Source organism: Eschscholzia californica, unplaced genomic scaffold (assembly GCF_041429995.1).
Source record: "Eschscholzia californica isolate CP2 unplaced genomic scaffold, dmEscCali1.0.p SCAF_4, whole genome shotgun sequence".
Lineage (NCBI taxonomy): Eukaryota > Viridiplantae > Streptophyta > Magnoliopsida > Ranunculales > Papaveraceae > Eschscholzia > Eschscholzia californica.
The window spans coordinates 23,704,154-23,726,811 of NW_028238461.1; the positions used below are offsets into that span (position 1 = coordinate 23,704,154).

A 22,658-nucleotide genomic window follows, 5' to 3' on the forward strand; every position below is an offset into this window, starting at 1 on the left:
TTACATTCTTATTGGTTATCATGCTAGAGAGAGAGGAAGAAAGGAAGTCTAAATGGAGAAAACAATTTATCTTGAAATTAGTGAACACTATGAGAAGCCCTAATTTAAGTTGTTGAAGTTGGTGACCGATGAAGAATTGAAGATGAGAAAGAGGTTAATTTGTGAAATGGAGAAAAAAATTTATCTTCTCTGATGTACAATAAAGGAAGAAGAAGATGATGACTAACTTGGGAGAAAAAAATCTTGAAATGGAGAAGATAGTGCATTGGGAGAAGGAATAGGAGTAATAATTAGGGTTAATTGATTTGACAACTAGGGATTTGATTTATTTGGTCAGAGGGGTATATCGGGTCTAGAACAGTATTGCTTATGTCTTGATGATGTCAGCGCTGCCCGAATAGTGGATTTTGGGGCCAAAACAAACTGCCAGACACAATTGGGGGCCAAAACGGTGAGTTGGTCAACAATTGGGGGCCAAAACGGAATTAACCCGAATTATTTCCTTTAGTAATAATATATTTTAAGACCACATAATAGTTAAAAACTATTTTGTTTGGTCGGTTGGGCGAACTTAGCTTTATGTTACTTGCACTCTCTATTTTGACATTTTCATTCCCCACAATTTTGAAAATTAATAAGCCATTAAAATTGAATACTTCTGATTACTTTTATTTTAAGTAATCAGCTCCAAATAGAAATCTCAACACAATGAAAAGGCTTATTAGTAGCTTAGCTTGTCGGTGGAGGGTAAAGAACTAGTGATAGAGTAAAGAGAGAAAATTTTCAACAAAAAAAAGAGTGAAAGGAGAAAATGACAAGAGACCATGAGAAACCATCCATTTACTAAGATGACTTTTTGGTGGAAGAAGACAACCATAAATTTCTAGTGAAGATACTACTTCATATCAATTATGTCTAGTAGATAGATATACTAGAACTAGTAGGTAGAAAGTCTGAAGTTCTTTCACCTTTTAGATTGTGTCGGATAACCTCTTTCCAATAGAATGGGGAAATTTTAAGATAATTCTACTTTGGCCCTTTAAAAACTGACTAACTTCGCAAATTGGCCCCTCAAGATGACTAATTCAGTCAACAACCTTTGGTTGGAGTGGTAAGATGTATAGTCTTCCCTCCTAGAGGACAAGAGTTCGGGACACGCTGAACAATTCAAAAAAAAAAAAGATGACTAATTCATATTACGGCCTCCTTTTCTATTTTTCTGTTAGTGATCTTTAACACATCATAATTTTTAATTCTTTATCCTTCATTTTAAAAAACATTCATTCTTGTCCTTTCTTTATTTCTTCATCGGAGACGAGGTCGTCTACAATGGTCATCTGACAGCTCGTCGGCGACCCCATCACCTGAAAAAACATATCTTCTTCTCCTTCTTCCTCATCTTCTTCTGCTACTCCCCCTTCCACAACGGTCATATCTCTTCTTCCTTTCTTTTTTCTTCTTCTTCTTTCTTTCCCCATTCTTTATCTTATCTCAGTGACTCTACTGTTCCGACGAAGGAGAGTTTCCCTTTCAGTGGAATCCACCTAAATTCCAGTTATGAAACGTGGGAGTTGGATCCTAGACGAATCTTCGTCTGAGAGTTCATCTCTCAAATTCCAGTTTGGAAGTTGCATAAACGAATCTTTTGTGGGAGTATATGAGAAGAGCATATATAGAGAGTAGAAGGAGATGAGAGAGAGAGAGAGAGGGGGAAGAAATGGGCAAGGAGCAAGAGATATGATGGTAGTGGTGGAAGGGAAAGAACAAGACGAAAAGAAAGAAAAAATTGTTAAGGTGTTGGGGTCGTTGGCGAGTTGCCAGCGGGCCGTTGTCGGCGATTTCATCGTCGATGAAGATATAAAGAAAATGAAAAGAACGAATGTTTTTTAGAATGAAGGGTGAAGAAGTAAAAATTATGTTGACCGTTAAAGTAGACTAGCAGAAAACTAAAAAGAAAGGCCAAATTAGAAGCTAGTCATATTCAGGGGTCCTTTTAATGAGTTGCCCGTCTTTAGTGGACCAAATAAAATTATTCAAAATTTTATTCAACGAGGGTGCAACTTGTGCATGTCAGACACATATTACTTTATCAAATGCATTATATCAACCTTTGGAGATAAGTTTGGGAGGTGTAATTTTTCCATTGAAGAGGGTTAAAATATAAGTTATAAGGAGGTATAATTTCAACCGTTAGCTATAAGTTTGGGAGGTGTAATCTTAGAGCATCTCCAGTGCAAAACTCAATCTTTGAAACTCAGAATGCCACGTATAATTTTTGGAGTTTTTAAATCCCCTCCAATGCAAAACTCAATTAAGATCTCAAAGATGACATGTCGAGAGTGAAATAGAAATATCCCAAGAAGACACTTTGAAAATAGAGTGTCCTTTTGAGATGTCTCTAATTCTCAAACTCATCAATACTTTAATTTGAACCAATAGAAATCAAGTCTTCATATATTTCTAAAATAACTAATTATTTCTTTACAAAAGTAACCATGCCACATAAGTAAAAAAAAAAAAAAAAAAACTGAGATTTTTGCATTTGAGACACACAAGAATTGAGGATCTCCATTTTTGCCACCTAGGAATGAGATTCTGAACTGGAACTTGAAAAGCAAAACTAATTGAGATTTTTTTTTAGTTTTGCATTGGAGATGCTCTTAGAGCACTTCCAATGCAACACTCGAAATTGAAAACTTAGAGCGCCATATAGGTTTTTTAGAGTTTCTCTTTAAAAACCATCTCCAATGCAAAACTGAACATGAATCTTTAAATGATGTATCAAGATTTATTTTAGAGATAATGAAGATGACAATTTAAATTTAGAGTGTCCTTTCTAGGACCCCTAAGTGCCACACAAACAAATCAACTAATTTTATGGTCAAAATATAAGTTTTAGAGTTTCTCTTCAGTGTTGCAGTGGAGAAGGTTTTCCAATATAATATCTCTAAGGTTGTGTTTGATAGCAACAAGGAGAAAGAAAAAAAAAAATAAAGAAAAACTTACCCGGAGAAAAATTAACTCGGAGAAATATTTACTCTATAAATATTTTTATAATTTCCATTGTTTGTTTTACCATTGGAAAAAGAATTATTTTTTTATTTTTTATTGTTTGGTATTTTCAGGGAAAAAATCCTCTAACATAAAATGGGATTTCATCTAATTTAATATTTCATGTACATACTTATATAACATAATTTGAATTTCATTATAAGAAAGAACGGTAAGATTACATGTTCATGATATGAATGTCAATAATAGTTAGAATGATTACAAACATGACTAAACAAAACCAAACTATCAAGTAATTCATGTCCAAAAAATGTGTTTAGACAATGATGGAGAAGTCAACTTCCTAAGCAGACCCAAACCTTATTTCATACAATATAGAGAGAGAAAGAGGATATATAGACTAGAGAGAGAAATAAGGAAGAACGTTGTGCTCCTGTGGAGATAAGCTTCTTCATTCGGTTTGGTGCCACCCACAACCACTACTCCCAGAATGTCCTAAACCTCAAAAGCCACCATGTCAGCCACTCCCTCCACTCTCTAGTTTCACTCTCTAAACTGGTTTCTATCTAAAGAATGTATTCTTTTCTTGTGTATAAAACATTATCCGAGAAAACAAAATCAATTCTCTAAAGAATTTCAAGGTTTTCAAAATGTGATTAATGGTTGAATTCTTAGAGATGATGTCTCAACAATTGGCTGAGTTTAAATGAGGACTGAAGGACCACCGAAGGCTTAGATCTACCAAGGAAGAAAGGTTTTGGATTTTCTCTCTCTAAAACCTCTTCTGAAGTCGTTCTCTCTATTCCATTGTTGTTAATTTACCTTCTCTCTGTACAGTGTAACAGTGGGGAGAGAGATCGAGAAAATGACTGAAAGAGAGTGGGAGAAGCAGTGATAGAGAGAGAAAGAGTAAAGAGATATTTTCTCTTTACCCAACGAAGAAAATCTTTCTCATCTATCCACAGGGTAACAAATTCCTTGTATTTTGAGAAAAATAAGGAAAAACGGGTCACGTGACTTCCTACTTTTTTTCTCCTAAACGGCTAACCAAACGCAAGAAAAATACAAAATTTGGAGATATTTCTATTTTCTCCGGAAAATCTCCTATCAAACACAACCTAATTGTACTAGGAAATAGATTATTTAGAGTTCTACTTTTCTTACTTGACACCTAGGATTTTTAGAGTATTCTTGATTCTTGCATTGGAGACGTTGTTAGCCATTGAATAAGATAGCATGTTCTGAAAAAGATATCCTCCTACCTTCTTAGATTTTTTCTTTTGCTTTCAATTTTTATTTATTTGATAAACAATGGTTGTAGCCTTTTATTAATAGATAGAATTGTCGATTACGATATTGGTTCTGTCGAACCTTAATGGACTAACAATGCAAGGTGGTATCTCTGTCTCCATCCATTGTTTGCAAATGCTGAATTCTAAGGCATTCTTAACTAAAGCATGTATGGCTCTATTTGGGGTTCTTGGAATATGTCGGAATGTAATTGCTACAAGTTTTGTCGTCTCAAATTTTGCTTTTAATTAAAATGATTTGTTTAGAATTACACATTCGCTAAGTAACAATTTCACCCAAAAACAAATGAAATGCGTTTTCTTGTTATTTATTTATTTTTCTCCCCAAGGAATAGCTTCATCGAAGCAGAAATAAATGTGATAATCCCACATCCCTCACGAGAGTGTTCGGAGTCTGGTCTATAGGTGTACGCTCAAACTTGGTAAGTGTCGAGGCCTTTTGAGGGGTCCGTGGAGCCTTTGCCAAGAACAAACCCCGTACCTGTGTGAGGTGTTTAAAACATAGACAATATCGATAACTGCTAGAGCTTGAGGCGTCACAAGTGGTATCAGAGTCGAGGTCGACTCTTCGCAGAGGGTGGAGGATTGTGATGGTCCCACATCGCTCACGAGGGTGTCCGTTACTAGGGCTATAGGTGCACGCTTAAGCTTGCTAAGTGTCGAACCATTTTCGGAGCTCGTGGAGCCTTCGTCAATAACAAAACCTCGTACATGTCTAAAGTGGAAACAATATCGATAACTGCTAGGACTTGGGACGTCACAAGTGACATATTTTTTACTTAAAAAAAAATCCATTTTCACAAACATATTTTTTTCTTTTGTTCACCATCCACTATTAGGTGGATTTGAGGTGTACACTCACTAACCTTCGGCCTAATAAAACATGAGAATAGTCTTGTTTGTATTTTTGCATATTTGTCACCAAATCTCTTATAATTTTCACGTGTTATTTGGGTTACCTTCTTAATGTGACCAGACTGTCGGTCTCTGACCATAGTTAATATTTAACCCATCACTATGGTTAAATTGTGTTTAGTATTGGAACCCATGACGAAAGCTGTCGACAGAAATCGTCGGTGGGGATTAACTATGGTTAAGTTGCAGTTAATGATAGATAGAGAAACAAATCCTAGAGAGAGAGAGAATCGCTTCGTTTATAAGCCAAGAAGCTAGAAGAAAATATTTTTAAGGCAACCGGGAAAGAAAAGATTAAGAAGAAGAGATAACAGAGAAAGAAGATAGAGAGAGAGAGAAAGAAACCCCTTGGATTTTAAACGAACAATACGGGATCTTGGTGGTCATGGGAGAATCAAGCGATTCTGTTTCCATTGATATGGAGACTATCTCTCTTGGTGGAAAGGTAAGATTTTCTTAAACAAATATGATAATGAAGTTTGGTTTTGTTAATCTTATTGCACTATTCAGGTCATTTTTAGCTTAAATTTTGGGCATTTTTAAGGGTTTGTTATGATTCATCAAGATCTTTCATGGGTTGATTTGTTTAATGGATTGATTATTGATTTTAGGTTTTCCATTGAGGTCTTTGAAGTAAATGAGCATTTCATATCTATAGTTTTTATCTGATTAAAACTTTTGCCCCCTCCCCATTTCTGGATTTTGAATTCTAACATTACAATTCATAATTGTGTTTTAAATTAGTTCCCCTTTGTCTAAATTTTTCAATGGCAAATTATAGTATTTGGGTTTTTTCTAGCAATTGATTCATTTTACTTTTTTGTTTGTTTAACCAGATCTCTCTTTATAGGGGGGCTAAGAGTTATTTGTGTTATTTCTCATTAGATGACATTCTGATTATAGAATCGGGAATTTGGATATATTTCCAAATGATTTGTTTCTAGTCTTTTATTCATTAAAGTTAGTTGTTACTTGAGCTAGTGAATTTTTCTTTTCTTGTTTCTTTGTTTTTACTAGAGATTCCTTTTATTTTTTTCTTTAGAAAAAGCAGCTAATTTGCTTTTCCCTTTTTATTATTAAAAGCTTAAAATTAGTTGTCAACCAGTTTACATACTTGATTCCTCTCCTTTTACTATGATTACTTATTATTGAGGATACCCTTTGTTTCTCTAATGATCTCTTTTACTAATAATGCTTGAACATGCAATTAAATTTTTATAAGCAGTATAGAGGAGATTCCCAAAATGGGTTTTTGCTTGAAACTTGTTTGTCATACTTGATTCGTAAAGAATGATTTTATGGAGAAAATACTATGGTGTGGTAAAATAGAAGAGAGAATCTTTGAATACGTAACCAAAATCGAAGCTTTAAATGTAAAATTCTTAACAAAGTGCATATTCATTGACTAGTTGAGAATAAGCTATTTTGGTAGAATCATTGTTTATCTTCTCAGTCAAGCTACTATGAGTAGTTGACTAGATGGGTAATTATGAGTTGTCATGAGGCTGGAGTTCTATAGTTGATTAACTTACTCTTTATCGTTGGGGTTAAAAGTTACTAGTTTAGCTAGCCGAGTTTATCGAGTGGTGAGAGTTTGATCCAGCATCTGGGTTTCTATATAGGTTTCACAAGTAATTACTAACTACTAATCCTGCTATGATCATTAATTTTCTATCTGCTGCTATGGTAATTTTTATTTATTTATTTTCTTTTCTTATCTAGTGACAAATGCTGACAATATTATTGATCTTCAGGAACATCTTGTCCAAACTAGCCGTGGTTCCGTGTCTGTCGTTGTGTTTGGGGACCAGGATAAACCGGCACTTGTTACTTACCCTGATTTAGCTCTAAACCGTAAGTGCAATTCTAATATTAGCGTCTCCATGAATTGCAAGATTCTTTCTTTGTTTCTTTCTTTAAATTTCAATAATATTTTGTCCTTATATTCGTAACCTAGTAGTAGGGAAGTTGTATGTTTGTCTTCATTAGCATCTATAGTGTTTCTAATGTATTTTCCCGGATAATTCTGCCTGGATTTCAACAGATATGTCTTGTTTCCAAGGATTATTCTTTTGTCCTGAAGCAGCTTCGTTACTGCTTGATAACTTCTGCATTTATCACATAAGTCCTCCGGGACACGAGGTCAGTGACTCGGTAGATTTGACCGTTCTTCAAACTGTTGCTGTTCGCCGTTAAATACCTATTTATGAAGGTTTTTATCTTGAATTCTTTTGTTCACATCATTTCTTTTATGGCGCTTCCCTCAAGAGCTCCTGCAGTTAGGAGCTGCTGCAATTTCTTCCGATGAGTCTGTACCCACTGTTGATGATTTGGCAGATCAGGTAGCTGAGGTTCTTGACTTCTTCGGGTAATCCTCTATTTACATGTTTGTTTTCTGGTTATTCTTTTAATTGACCAAATATTTACCCTATCATCAGTTTTATTAGCTAATGGTTTGAATATCTATTTCTCAGGTTAGGTGCTGTGATGTGTATGGGGGTCACAGCTGGTGCTTACATCCTTACCCTCTTTGCGGTATGCTATCTTCCGTCCTTTTAGAATGCATCCAAGATTGTTGACTTCAACTTATAATACCTTTCTAAGTTTAGGATTCACTTACTGAGACTTCTTTTACCGCAGACAAAGTATAGAGAGCGAGTAATTGGTTTGATACTTGTGTCTCCTCTATGCAAAGCACCATCGTGGACCGAATGGTTATACAATAAGGTAAGTTCATATAGCATATTCCCGCCATTAACCAATTTTAAACTGTATTAGTATATATATCTAAGATAGCAAATGAACGGCAGGTGATGTCAAATTTGCTCTACTTCTATGGGATGTGTAGCCTGGTCAAAGAGTGTTTGCTGCAGCGCTACTTCAGCTTGGTAAGTTGGTTCTTAAGCTCCTTCTCTCGCTATTTTTTTGTATGTAATTTTAAGGCACCATTTGTAAAAGTATCTAAACAAAATATTTTTCAATTCACCAGGAAGTTCGTGGTGATTCACAGGTCCCTGAATCAGATATTGTGCAAGCATGCAGAAGTGTTAGTTTTCCATCTACTTACTATGTCTCGTTTTTCAATTGGGTATTGGAAGTGTTAATTGATTCCTATGTTTTTGGTTTTGTATTTCTGCAGTTACTAAATGAGAGGCGGAGCACAAATGTAATGCGGTTTCTGGAAGCGATTAGTGGGTAAGCCTTCACTTTCTTTCCACTTATTCTCACTCTTCATTGTTCAAATTTCTATCAACTAGATATGACATTCATGTTTACTCGAAATGCAGGAGATACGATATTACGAGTAGACTGAAAAAAATACAGTGCCGGACGCTGATTTTTGTGGGCGAGAACTCTCCTTTCCATTCAGAAGCGATTTATATGACCTCAAAACTTGATAGAAGATACACTGCCTTGGTCGAGGTAAGCTACGCATTTTATGTACCACGGGTTTTTCCGGAATCAACTTGTAATGGATGCATGGGCTCTTCTGGATACATGTTTAATGTGAAAGTCGGTCAATGGTTTCAGGTTCAAGCATGTGGATCGATGGTGACAGAAGAACAACCACACGCAATGTTGATACCGATGGAGTACTTCTTCATGGGATATGGTTTGTACAGACCATGTCAGCGGAGTGAGAGTCCAAGGAGCCCATTGAGTCCATCTTGCATATCTCCAGAGCTGCTCTCACCAGAAAGCATGGGGTTGAAGTTGAAGCCCATCAAAACAAGAGTTACTCTTCATGCATGAACACACTCCAGTGTGAGAAGATGGTAGATCCTTGGTCATTGTATTGGGCACATGTGCAGTCATGTAACCTACTCTGTTGTAATGTAAAATTGAGGCATATTTTTGGGTTGGAGAGGAATAGTGGGGAAAAGTTTGGTGTATAGAGAGAGAAAGCAAAAAGTTCTTATATCTTATAATATATATAAAGGGAAAGAGGGAACAGTTGAATTTATTCATTTGTAGTAGGGTTCATAAAAGGGAGGAAAGAGAGAGAGAGAGAGAGAGAGAGAGAGAGAGAGAGAGGCCCATGAAAATTACTGAAATAATTCTAAATTAAAGGTCAAATTTAATAATGAAGATTTAGAGAGAAAACATTTGGTTTATTTGTGGGCAAGTGGAATTTGGTGGTGAATTGGTGGGTGGAGCCTCTATAATTTCAATCATATGGTAATGGGTCTTACTCCTTGATGAAAGATCCATGTGCCCTTCATTTTCTTGTTGAAATTTATACCTTCCTTTATGTTATCTCCTTTTTGTTTATGTACCTCTTTCTAATTCTTGGGGTACTATTGGTATACATGCCCTCTCTTCTAAATTAGGAATGTTGTCCAACTTTGTAGACAGAATGATAAATGTTGGCAATGTCCTATCTAAAGGATTGTACTCCATAAATTATTTTCCCAAATATCTCTTGCAACAATTTCTAGTCCTTCCGGCCACTCATGAGTTGCGGAGATGTATCGACTTCAATTAGAAGTGGTTTACGTTTTTTCTCAAAAAAGTTCAGAAAGTTTGAACTCAACACCTACAAATTCAAACCAATTTAATCAAAGTTATCGCAAGTTTATTCAAAATCCAAAACTCTACTCCTACCATTTTAACTTGTTAGTATCCAAACAAATGGACCTTCTAGGACCAAATGAGCAAGATGAGATGTGTCTTTCACAAAAATAAAAAGTAAGATTAAAAAAATTCAAGGCTCAAGAAATTTTAGTGAAACTTTACCTAAATAAAATAAAAATGTTGCTCTTTTAACAAAATAAAATAAAAATGTTGCTCCACCTCCTAACCACCTCTATTTTTATGTGTATGAAAAGTGGTAGCATTCTCATACTCAAACATCTCTCACACAAGCATTATTTCTTTTATGTCACTCATTTATATATAATATTAATATTATAACGTTGGGGTGTCTTTTTTTGTTTGCTGTGATTGATTACCTTCTTTTGGGGGTATTGCTTGTGACTTTTTTAAGTATATCTTTTTTTATTGTTCAAGTCATGTCATGAGGAGTGTAGTCAAAGCATTCTTGCAATCCAAAGCACTAAAATTTGTAAGTTCTGTTTTGAATTCAATTTTAGGTCTGGTTAGACTTTTACCATTGATCAGTTTGATATTTGTTTTTACTGTTCTTGTGCGGGGAACCATAGCCAAAATGGATTTTTCTGTTCTACAAGATGTGCTGACTTGTGATCTATGGTCTGCCAGCAAGTTGTTATTTCCATAATAAAGGAAAGACTATCATAGAAATATTATATGATTGAAAAATACAAGAAAAAGAACAATGAAATAACGGCAACAGTTTTAGGACAGCCAAAAAAATCACCTTGGAATAAAGACTTTGATCAAGGTTGTGGTCGTTCGACCACGACACACCTCGTGGAGGGTCTTGCCTGAAAATTTATCGGGTAATTTTATAGGCAATGTCCTTTATTGTTAAAGGCAATGTATTTTGCAAGCTTGAGTTGGTCAATTTCTTATGATCAAGTTTGGTTAAAGACAATGCTATTTTTGAATATTATTTGTCCGACAAAAACTCACCGGCCGAAGATTGCCGCGACTTTAAGAAATCTTTTTTTCTTCATCTTCTCCTTTCCTTCTTCTCCGGTGGTTGTGTGTATGACTTGTGTGTACATATTCTGCAAATTTTTGATGTCTATCACAAGTTTCTTCAAGACATGATAAGGTCAGATCCGTTACTTTTTTTTTATAAAATAGTACATAATAATGGCCTCTAGATTTTGAGAGGAAGAAGATGAAGAAAGAACAAGAGGAAGAAGAAAGAGAGAAAAAGTCAGTCAAGATCGTTGGTCAGAGCCTGTCGACGGCAAGTCCAACTTTGGTTGACGCATTGCCTCTTAAACAAACATTGCCTTTAACTAAAATTGAGATTGCCTTTAGCGAGATTGCCTTTAACAACTTTAGGCATTGCCTATAAAATCTCTCAAATTTATCTTCTTCATCTGAGAAGGCAGATTGATCCACGTTCTCAAACGAGAAGAGTTACGGCGAAAAGACCCATTTCCTTTGCTGGAACAGGAGAAACACTGAGGTAAGAGAGTTTTTTTAAGGAGGGTGTGAGAGGTAGAGGGATGAAAAGATAGAGAAATGACGTGATGGTGGTGAAGATGGAGAGTATGAGGTAAAATGTAAACATGTTAACTTTGGAGGTGAACAATAAGTTGCCCAGGGTTATCTCGGCTTGACTAAAATCTACCTGGCTCGAAATCAAAAGTGATTTTGGTTGAAAATTTTGACTATTATCAATTTTTCATTAAGTTAATGAAATTTTTAATGTTAAGCCAAAACTTCGTTTGTGTAAATGTTCCTTATAAATTTTCTGAGTTACATCATGTAAGAAGATGAGGAATCAAACTCTTTCCTTGCTTGTACTCTTCACTACAAAATTGATAGTTAATGAAGTTCAAAATTGATAGTCAATGAAGTTAAATTCAGGAAGATGTAAGAAAATTAATCAAACTAACAAGAGGTATGAATCTCTTCTTTTGTCAATGGAGATGAGGGTTGTGTTAATCTATTAGGCCATGTTTGGCACGCGGGAATCGCGTGAGAATGGAATGTGATTCTCAGGAATCACATTCCCGACTATCGTTTGGCTCGCGGGAATGTAGGGGGAATCCTATTCCCGGAGGAATGGGATTCCCCCGAAATGGGGTAATAGCAAACCCAGGGACGGGGGTGGGTTTGTGATTCCCATTCCCGGGAATGATTTCATTTAATATTTTTGGACAAAATAATCCTTGATAAAATTTAGAATTCTCATAATATTTTTACTAAAAAAATTTAAAAATCTAGGGTTTCAACTACCACCATACCAACACACACTCTCTCTCCCACCCCCTCTCTCGCTCAAACGTAACTCTCTCTCCATATCTCTAGTTTTTTTTCTTCTCTCTTGCTCTTTGTTCGTTAAAAATCGATTTCATAATGTTTAAAAAAATTAGTCGAGACCTTATTTACTTTAAATAAATCTTTAAATACAACTTAAATTAGTGTATTACGTTATTATTTCATATCTATAAATTTGAATAGACAATACTATTTAAAATATATATAACAAAGTTGACCTATAATTTATGTAGTTTGAGTAAAAGGATATAACAGGACTTTCGTAAAATTTACATTCCTATTCCTACACAAACCAAACAACAAGTTAGGAATCCATCGGGAATGGAATTCCTATTCCTGGTTGAACCAAACATTAAACCAAAATAATCTGATTCCTGGGAATCGCATTACGGGAATGTGATTCCCGGGAATGACATTCCATTCCCGCGCGCCAAACATGGCCTTAAGGTTTAGGGTTTCCATCGAATACGGTTTTAAGGAAAGGAGGTTTTCTTTCCGTAATAAATTTTGAGATATTTTAGAAAGAAGTATGATATATCTTTCGCTATTTTAAAAATATTACTCTCCCTTTCTAATGCAGCCTCAACTAAGTAGTGTTGTTCCCGTATCAACAAAAAGAAAAAGTAGTGTAAAATCATACTGAGTGGTTGATAAAAATATTTAGACAAAAGACACACCAGACTCTATGTCAAAAAAGAAGAAAGAAAAACAATAGACAAGTCTCTAGGTGGGATTTTAACCCGAGAGGCCGCTACCCACTACGGATGCCCGTGTCCGGATTGGCCCGTGGGCGCCTATACCCGAGATAGGCATTACCCGCCCATACTCGACGAATATTGGTGGACGTGCTCGGGTGAAAAGGCTTACCCGAGCTCCCGCCCACACCTGAGTCCGCATGCTAATGTTCGACGGGCGCCCGTAATGATTGGTCTATCATTTTAATAGCTGGGATTAAGATTGGTCTATCATTTTAATAGCTGGGATTAAGTAAGCCCGCATCGGAAGAAAGCCCTTTATTGAATTAAAGCCTCTTGCGAATTATAGTGTTGAGGTCATTGGTTTTATAACTCCAATTTCATACGAGATTTTTTCTTTGTTTTCAATGTGGTACTATATTCTCAAAGACTGAAGTTCAGAATAGCTTAAGTTACATAGTCTCACATCACTCATTTACAAAGGATAATGAGATTGAAAGCTTTTATATAAGGGTAGGAGGTTAAAGCTTTCGTAATCAAGTTAAGACTAGCTAAATGGCAGGCACTTAAGCTAAATGGTTGTGCACGGAAGGCTGCCTAATATATCTAAACCCTATTGTCGATGAGCAACTAGATGCCCGATTCATCCGAACCCGGAATGCCAAAGTGTATTGATGCCTTGATGCCCGACTCGGCCGAACCCGATACTCTACCCGTGGGCGCCCCTACCCGCCCTATTCCTAGCCCTACCACCCGCTAACTCTAAGGCCATGTTTGACGCGTGGGAATGGAATGTGATTCCTGGGAACCACATTCCCGTAACGTGATTCCTGAAAACCAAGATTACTGTAATTTGATGTTTGGTTTGACCAGGAATGAGAATTTGATTCCTGACGTATTCCTAATTAGATGTTTGGTTCGTATAGGAATATGACTGTAAATATTTTTAAAAGTTCACTTTTACCCTTACTTAACCTACATAAAATACACATAAACCTTTTGTTTTGCATAAAATATACACATCAACTTTGTTATATATTAAAATCATATTATTTTTTCAATTCGTAGATATGAAATAATAACACGATAAATCAAAAGGGTTAGAATTTAAAGATAATAAATAAATGTCTTAATAAAAATTTATCTAAAATAAAATTTTGTTCGTAAAACGAAATAGAAATTTATCTAAAATTAAATTTTGTTTATAAATATAAATAGTACTTATTAATACCAAACCCTACAAAAAAATTGATAATTCAATATTTTGTTAAAGATATATTTGTCAATAAATATAAATATATGTGATTCTGGGGGAACGGGAATCACAAACCCACCTCCCTCTGGATTTGCTATTATCTCTTTTTGAGGGAATCACATCCCCGGACCCACACCATTTCGTAAGCCAAACAATGATGTGGAATGTGATTTCCGGAAATCACATTCCATTCTCACTGGAAATCACATTCCATTCTCACTGGAAATCACATTCCATTCACAAGACATTCCCGCTCGCCAAACATGACCTAAGAGGACTACCAAAGCAAGCTCGAGTACCAAAGCAAGCTCTGTTGCCAACGAAGGGTATTGTCAGAAAGACATCTTCCACTAAATCTTAATCGTTGGATCATGACGAATTGGGATCTCAATAAAATCTGTAAGGTGTTCTCCTCAGGTTGGCTGCTAAGAATCTAATTCCCCGACCAACCCCTTTTTCTCTCTCTGCTCTTCTTCTACGTTAATGGCGAAGAGAGATGAGAGAGAAATACATCTTTCACAGGATGTTATTTTAGAATCCATGCCTGTTTTTGCCAAAGAACTTGTTGCTGGTGGTGTTGCTGGTGGGTTTGCTAAAACAGTCGTGGCTCCACTTGAGCGTGTCAAAATCTTGTTCCAGGTTTTGTATCAATCCCATCTTTTCTTCTTCTCCTTAAACATACCCATATAGTTTAAACAACCACTATTGTGATTATTAGTTCAATTTCAAGTTTGCTAGTTTGTAGAATTTGAATTTCCTTGTGGTAAATTGAACTCCCATGTCAGTATTATTCCTTGATGTTGAATCATAAATTGAGTTCTGGGTTGATTACTTACAATATGATTTCTTTACCTTTCAATCTCTGAGGAATTTTTCTTCCAATTGTGGACAATTTTACCTGGGTTTTGATTGTCTGAAGTTGTTAGTTTAGTGGGTTTTCCCTCTTTCCTCTTTGTATTTGGGAATTAAGTCATTCTGGCATGGAATGGTATCAAGAATTGGGGTTAAGATCAAACTTTTTAGGTTGGATTTGTCATGGATTAGGGTTTTGAGATATATATTATTAGCATTTTTCTACATGGCATTGGATATTGTAAAGCAGATGAATTGGGGGAATCCTATCGCTGAAAGCCACGTTTCAAGGAGAATCGGGCCCAAAGCATTTCAGGGATAAGTTGGGACTTAGTAGGTTGGCACCGTGTGGAGGTGGAGTGGCGAGTGACTCCAGCCTTGGCGTTGGGAGGTATTAGCATTATCCCACATCGCATAGGCATTAGAATTTGTGAAGTACATAAGTCGTATGTAATCTTTCCTTGCGAGTCGCTTTTATGTAGAGTTAGGCAAATTGATCTAACATTTGGAAATTGTTTCTCGGTTTTGATACCATAATTCAATTCGATATTTCGTTTTGCAGACTAGAAGGGTGGAGTTTCAGAGTATTGGATTGTTCGGATCCTTCAAAAAGATTGCTAAGACTGAGGGTATATCGGGTTTCTATAGGTAAACATGATGTGACTTTTTTATTTTCCTAAACCTTAATTGAGTTTGATAGTCTCTACAACGTTCTTATTTCTTATTTCTTTTCCGTGGAATGTTTTCCAGAGGAAATGGAGCTAGTGTTGCTCGAATCGTGCCGTATGCAGCTTTACATTACATGGCCTACGAGGAATATCGTCGATGGATTATACTAGGCTTTCCAGACGTTGGAAGAGGTCCTGTTCTAGATCTTTTGGCAGGTTCATTTGCTGGAGGAACTGCAGTCCTTTTCACTTACCCTCTTGATTTAGTTCGAACCAAATTGGCTTATCAGGTGAAGAACTTCGATCACAATGTTGAAATTTCTTTCTTTGCGAAGTTGAATTCTCAGTAAATAGAAGTTTAGGTGTAAGTCTTCATTGCTGGCACAGGTTGTTGACAGTTCAAAGATGAATATCAAAGGGATCTCCCAGGGCGACCAAGTCTATCGAGGAATCTCCGATTGCTTCAAAAAGATTTTCAGAGAGAGTGGTATGCGAGGCCTTTATCGTGGTGTAGGTATGAAACCAACTTCAAACATTTTGCTTCACAAACTGAAACAAGCTTTGGAAAAACTAAAGTCCCAAATTCTAAGGTCTATTTGATAACTCGAAGACCTTTTAGTTTTGGAAAACTTGTTGTTTGCTCGATACCTGAGATTTTTTATCAACGGATAAATAAAGCGGAAAAAAAAGAAAACTTAAATTTGATCTGTGACTTTAACAATTACTCAATGTGTGATCAGCACCCTCACTGTATGGGATTTTCCCCTACTCTGGGTTGAAATTCTACTTCTACGAGGAAATGAAGACGTTCATCCCTGCAGATCACAAGAATGATATCATGGTCAAACTCTTTTGTGGTTCCATTGCCGGTTTATTAGGACAGACCATTACTTACCCTCTTGACGTTGTACGAAGGCAAATGCAGGTACTCGTTCCATTTAACTTTCACTAACATTACGTGTTTGGGCTTGACAGTCGGGCCTTGCTCGCCCGAGTTCCCAAAACTCGCGAGGCCAACTACACATTCACAACCATAACAAAATGTTTACAAAACGTAAACAAATTTCCTTCTTGATAGGTACAACGGTTATCAACTTCTAACAATACAGAAATGAGAGGAACAATGAAAAGCCTTATTTCGATTGCAGAAAAGGAAGGGTGGAAGCAACTATTTTCAGGGCTTAGCATCAATTACTTGAAAGTGAGTTAACAACATTTTTCATTCTCTCTAAATATTGTTGTTTTCTAAATGTGATAATGGGTATATATATGTTGATATAGGTTGTTCCATCAGTAGCAATTGGTTTTACGGTATATGACGTTATGAAGTTGTGGCTGAGAGTTCCAGCACGAGATGATGCCGCAACTGAGCAAGTAACAGAACCAAGGACCACCATCATTTCATCACCCTCAAAATCGTCATAGTTTTAATCTTAGCAATAACAATTTTTTCAGATAAGTTATTGCTGAGGTTTGGCTTCCGAACTGGAATATAATCAGCATATAAATATTCCATTATTTCGATAATAGATGTATTCCATGCACAAAACTAGCAGTTATAGACTTATAGTAGTCCTGAATAAAGGGTCGGAATCGTAGCAAGATCTGACATCATTGAGATATACTATCATAAACAGATCCTTCATTTGTCGTGAAGGTGTTTCATATAGGTTCAAGCATCTAATGTAACTACATTTTTCTGTTAATAGACACTGTAAATTGATTCTTTCCAGATCAGTTATATCAATCTCATTGAAGTTTGAAATATGGATTCTTGTTTGGTTCATGATTTTTTTTTCCGTGTTAATTCCGTTTTGGGACTCCAATTTGTGACCAACTGGCCTTTTTTCCAATGCTACCCTTACGCTAGTCGAACTGTAAATTATTCCTGCACTATTTTATCCGTCTTGTGTTTTTGTCTCTCTCCTCTACTTCAACCCACTCTCTCTTACACTTCACCTTCATCAATTTACCGTCACTTGCTGGTCCTCTGTTGACGAACTTCATTGAAAATGTAATGCTTTCTAGGAGAGTGAGATGCGGACAGAAAGAGATGAAGTTTATGATTATGAGTGGTGGTGGTGGTGTTGAGAAGAGGAAGAAGAGAAAAAGGAATGTTAATTTTTTAGATCGCCGACGTAATTGCCCCCTGACAACCCTGTATGGAGTGGAGGAGAGAGCTAGAGATGAGGTAGATAAAATAGTGTAGTAGCAAGAAATAAAAAAATTGGGGGCCCTTACAGCATCTCCAATGCAAAACTCAACCTTAGAAACTCGGAGTGCCACATAGGATTTTTTGAGTTTTTCTTAAAAAATCATCTCCAATGCAAAACTCAACAAAGATCTCAAAGATGATGTGTCGAGAGTGGAATAGAGATATCTCAAGAGGACACTCTATTTTCCGAGTGTCCTCTTGAGATATCTCTAATTCTCCAACTCATCAATATTTAAATTTCAACCAATAGAAATCAAGTCTTCGTATATTTCCAAAATAACTAATTATTTTTTTACAAAAATAACCATGACACGTAAGTAAAATAAAAGAGTTTAGAGTGTTGCATTGGAGACATACAAGAATTGAGGATCTCTATTTTCGACACCTAGGAGTGAGAATCTCAATTGGAATTTGACAAATAGGACGAATAGAGATTTTTTTGAGTTTTGCATTGGAGATGCTCTTAGCTAAAACAAACGGCCGCACGTACAATTGGAGCTCAAAATGACTTGTATCACATGGTTTGGGTAGAAAACCGAATTAATCCATTTTCCTGAAAAAATTGCATGTCTATGTAGGAAATTAAGAGAACATATATATTTCTCATAAAAAAAAGAGAACATATATATTGTCCAAACAAATTTTTTTGTTGAAAGCAAATACATTAACTTAAGAGTCTATTACAATATCCAAATTAAAAAAACAAAACATAACAGTAAATAAAGTAATACAACAAAATACATAATTGAGGAATTGCGTAAAATAACTAACTTCTAGTAGTGGACCTTCCTTCATTTTGTAGCGTATACACCTGACAGCTCTTCAAAAGGATGATGTGAATTTTGGTCTTGAGACTTCTTCCGATAGATTGAAAGATGAAACTAGTATCTGCCTTCTTGTAACATTGAAGATGGATTAAACAAACACCCGGAGTTCCAAAATGAAACAAGGGTGTCTGTAGGGTGGAACCAAAAGATGGTTCCAAGTTATCCCGCCAGTATTCTCCATATGCAGAGACCATATCCGTTCGAGTTCCACAATGTAGAATTTGATCAGCTACCTGGAAATTGGGATCGCCGTCATAGCCCAAGTATAAATACTCCGCTAATCCGACAAAAGATCGCAAATGAGTTGCGAAGAGGGGTGGAAGTGAGCATGTTAAGTACCTAGGATAGTTAGTTAAATCTATTCGAACATCAAACACGAAAGAATTCGACAGGGATTGAACTGAAGCGTATGAAACAAAAAGTGGGGTACCAAGATGAACAAAAATATTTGAAACTAAGTGTCTACCGGGTCGAAAGGTAAGTTAATACTAATGTTAAATCTCTTATAAGACAGATGATATGAGCTCATAATCCATAAGGTTAAGCGATGGATCCAAATTAATATGAATTGATCCCAAACGTTAAAACCTTTCTTGGTGATGCAATGTGATATAATAGATAACGGTCTGAGGTTAAAGTAATATTCAGTTAAAGTAGAAGAGAAATTTGAACCTAAGGTATGATCATCGGTTAACTGGAAGGGGGCGAAAACCACCAACCGAGGATGAGTTCTAAGATTGACCTCTAAAGATGCACATCTAAAAGCAAAGAGATGCAGAAAATTAGACATGTCTGTGGGTATACAATTACCGACAGATCTATAGATCACAAAAATTAACCAAAGAATGCAAGAAACCATTTTTAAGATACTAAATAAGGATGAGAACCAGAATTAAAAGACAGAAAACAAGGATTGAACCTAAAGAAATCTATCTATCAACGATCTTCTCTGAGTATGCTAAACTTAAGTCAATAACAGATTATGATAAGAGGTGAAATCAGAGATGCACTAAGAAGGGTATTGAAACACCATATGGAATCACATGCATGAAGAGATGAGAGTGAAATTAAACTAATAAACCTAAAGAAATCAAAACCAAAGATTAGGGTTAACGAATAACTTCCCTGCAATTTTGCATTTGTGACGATGCTTCGATGAGTACTATCTCGATGGGTTGCTCTTACTATTTCTCTGCAACTTTCTGATCATGATGAAGTAGACGAACTATCTGAGCGTGATGAAGATTATTCCCTTAATCCAAACCAAGATTTCTCTTTCTGCACCAAGAAAAGAAAGAACAACCTAAATCTATGGTTTTGAAGATTGGTGGCTATCTGTTGATCAGAGGAGGAATTAATTGTTCCTGTACTATTTTATTGATGGTGTGGAGAGTATGTGGTTGGTTGCATGTGGGATTGGAAGTTTTTGGGATGATGGTTTTGGCTTAGTTTCTAGGGTTTGGAGTGGATTTGGGGGCAAAAGGAAAGGAGGGAGACTGCTCACATCATTCGGCTCTTTCTCTTTCCTCAAAAACCCCGGTTATCTATATAATAAGGGAGGAGGGTATCTTTTCCCCTCCTCCCAACGACCGAGATTCTTCCTCACAACAGATAAAAGACGGTTCAGATCTGTGTTGCCAAAATTTGATGGTTGAGATTAGAAGGAAAAATGATCCAAGGGTTTAAAGAAAAAGTAAAGCATCTTTGAAAAGATGCCATCTTTTATTCTCTCTCCGAAACAAACCGTACCCTCTCTGATCTCTCTTCTCGCACCCTCTCTCACTCTCCTCTTATTTTATTTTATTTTCAAAAAACTCCTTCCCGCTCTCTCATTGTCGTCACCGAGTATCCCCCCTCTCTCTCGCGCACACGCTCTCTGTCGATCTCTGATGCAGGTATCCCCATCTCTCATAGGATGTTTCTTCTTTAATCTTTGATGAAATTCTTAACCCTAATTGGTTATCTAAAATTGATTTTTTATCTAAAATTTAAAGTACCTACATTCATCACTGAACCACAAACATGATTTGTGCATTCTTCAAGTTCTTAGGGTTTGCTGTGGTAGAAATTAGGGCTTTCTGTTTTTTTTTTTTTATAATAAGGGGAAACTTTAGGGCTTCTTTAGGTTGATGATGGATGATTATAAATGCTGATTTAGGGCTTTCTGTTTTTTTTTTTCTTTTTTATAATAAGTACATAACCATTCCTTTTATTCTCTTTCAGTAATTTTACATAACCAGACCTTCAAAAGTTGTTCGCGCCAAGAACCCATTAATTGTGTGTATTTATGATCAACAATAGTTGAAAATTTAGAATTGCTCTTATTTTTGACATTTGTTAATTTCTATTAATTCGTGTTTGTTTGGTATGTTTTTCATTTAGGTGTGATCATAGAAAATGCGTGGGATAGTAGTTTTCATTAATGAAGTGTCGACTCACATCAGCAATGCAGAAAATAACAACAATGAAAGATATAAGAAAAGATTGAATGATTGTAATTCCATAATTGTTCTTTTCACTATATGCATTGGATAATAGTTTTTATGTTAAAAGTTCAAATGGAGAAACACGTTATATACTCAAATCAATGTCTTAACATACTAGACTGTGTTATATACTTAATTGGTAATGCTCTCGACTAGAGATTTTTATGTCATTGTTGAACGTGTTTGACTATAGAAGATGCTGATAAGAAATCAAATTCAAATACCTTTATCCTTATGCTAGAGCGTCTAAATTATGTGCCAGCTCTCTCCAGTTTCATGCTTGATGCTTTAAACAATGTTAACTCTCTTACAGTCTTACTAGATCCTTTTAGTTCTTCGTGTTAACATCGCTTTGTCAATTTTCTCTTTGTTTCTTTTGGTTTCAGTTAAGTGAATTTGATTTACACATCTACAGTATTACCATTTTAACACCCGTTTTCTTGAATTTTCTGCAGATCTTAAACAACTTGCTTGCTTACTGGTTGATCTTGGTTATGTGCAAAGAGAATTGCATAGTTTAGTGTTTGGTGCATGAGAATCTTCTAATGATATCAAAGGTTATCAAAGTCTTTATTGGTTTTTTTCTCAACTCTTAAGATAATATAGTGCTTGATAAATGGAAAAGAAATGGCAAAAAGGGTAAGAAAAATAACCATCTCATGGTATAGAAATGTGTGGTTGTTTTGTTTGTGAAGATTGAAAACATGGATCAAAAGACACGTAGTTAACATAAATATTCTAAATGTGTAATTGATTGTTCATAGTTGGATACTGTACAAACACAAATCCAGTGTATAAGTTTTTTCTAGCATTCTTATTTTGCAGGAAAATTTTGTTACAATATGTGTTTTAGGATATTGTTGCCCATTGAATATTCTTTATCTCTTTGTATCTTTGTTTACAATTATATAGATTTGTGTCCTGATTATTGCCTTTGGACCATCACTTGATTAAATAACATGTTTGTCGGTGTTAGCAATATGTGGTTTCGAGTATGAACAACTCAGTATGTTGGTCGCTTATTTTCTGTGGCAGTTCATGTGGTTTCGAGTATGAACAACCAATATTTAGTCGTGTTTAAGTTCGAGTCGGGTCTTAGAAATTTTTGTTCTTTGTATTGAAGAAATTTTCTTTTGGTGCTCTGGGTTCAGGTAAGAAATGCGAGAAAATCTTATCCGAACAAGTTTATTTGTTTGTTTTAAATGTGTCAGTTTTTAAGTTTGATGGTTGTTGTTGTTGAATTTCCATGATGGTTATAGATAGTTTTGTGTTATATATTTAACAATGGTACATTGGACCTGGGTTAAATTCTAATAATTTTAGTAATTACAATGCGGTTGTGAAGCCTGGTAAGATGCTGCGTTTTTATTGACAAAAAGACAGCCAAATATATTGCAACCATGATCTTTTGTGGTGGTATTGTTAAAATTGATAACAATATGAATGTGGATTGTAGACTGTGTTCTTGATAGAGCAGTAACTCAAATGACAGACATGGAGTTTGCAGACGGAAGGAAACAACAATCCATGATATGAACATC

The 22,658-nt window shown here is 35.7% G+C and overlaps 2 protein-coding genes and 1 long non-coding RNA gene across 3 annotated transcripts; all 3 read left to right on the forward strand.

Annotated features, from left to right (window-relative positions):
* The first annotated feature begins 5,387 nt into the window (after nt 1–5,387).
* LOC147543766 (protein NDL1-like) lies at nt 5,388–9,352 on the forward strand. The gene is made up of 11 exons (XM_086673428.1): nt 5,388–5,682; nt 6,992–7,091; nt 7,282–7,379; nt 7,517–7,605; nt 7,712–7,772; nt 7,878–7,964; nt 8,048–8,125; nt 8,227–8,283; nt 8,377–8,432; nt 8,525–8,660; nt 8,769–9,352. Exons 1-11 carry the CDS (start codon nt 5,623–5,625, stop codon nt 8,988–8,990), a joined length of 1,044 nt encoding a protein of 347 aa, XP_086529554.1. The 5' UTR covers nt 5,388–5,622; the 3' UTR covers nt 8,991–9,352.
* A 5,012-nt stretch (nt 9,353–14,364) lies between these two features.
* LOC147543767 (Mitochondrial substrate carrier family protein) lies at nt 14,365–17,354 on the forward strand. Its single transcript, XM_086673429.1, has 7 exons — nt 14,365–14,708; nt 15,484–15,569; nt 15,672–15,879; nt 15,977–16,103; nt 16,330–16,514; nt 16,668–16,790; nt 16,871–17,354. The coding sequence occupies exons 1-7, from the start codon at nt 14,553–14,555 to the stop codon at nt 17,012–17,014; spliced, it is 1,029 nt and encodes a 342-aa protein (XP_086529555.1). The 5' UTR covers nt 14,365–14,552; the 3' UTR covers nt 17,015–17,354.
* Nucleotides 17,355–20,199: 2,845 nt separating this feature from the next.
* LOC147543768 (uncharacterized) lies at nt 20,200–21,974 on the forward strand. Its single transcript, XR_015239772.1, has 3 exons — nt 20,200–20,526; nt 21,014–21,125; nt 21,573–21,974. It is a non-coding gene; the product is annotated as an uncharacterized LOC147543768 (long non-coding RNA).
* Nucleotides 21,975–22,658: the final 684 nt, after the last annotated feature.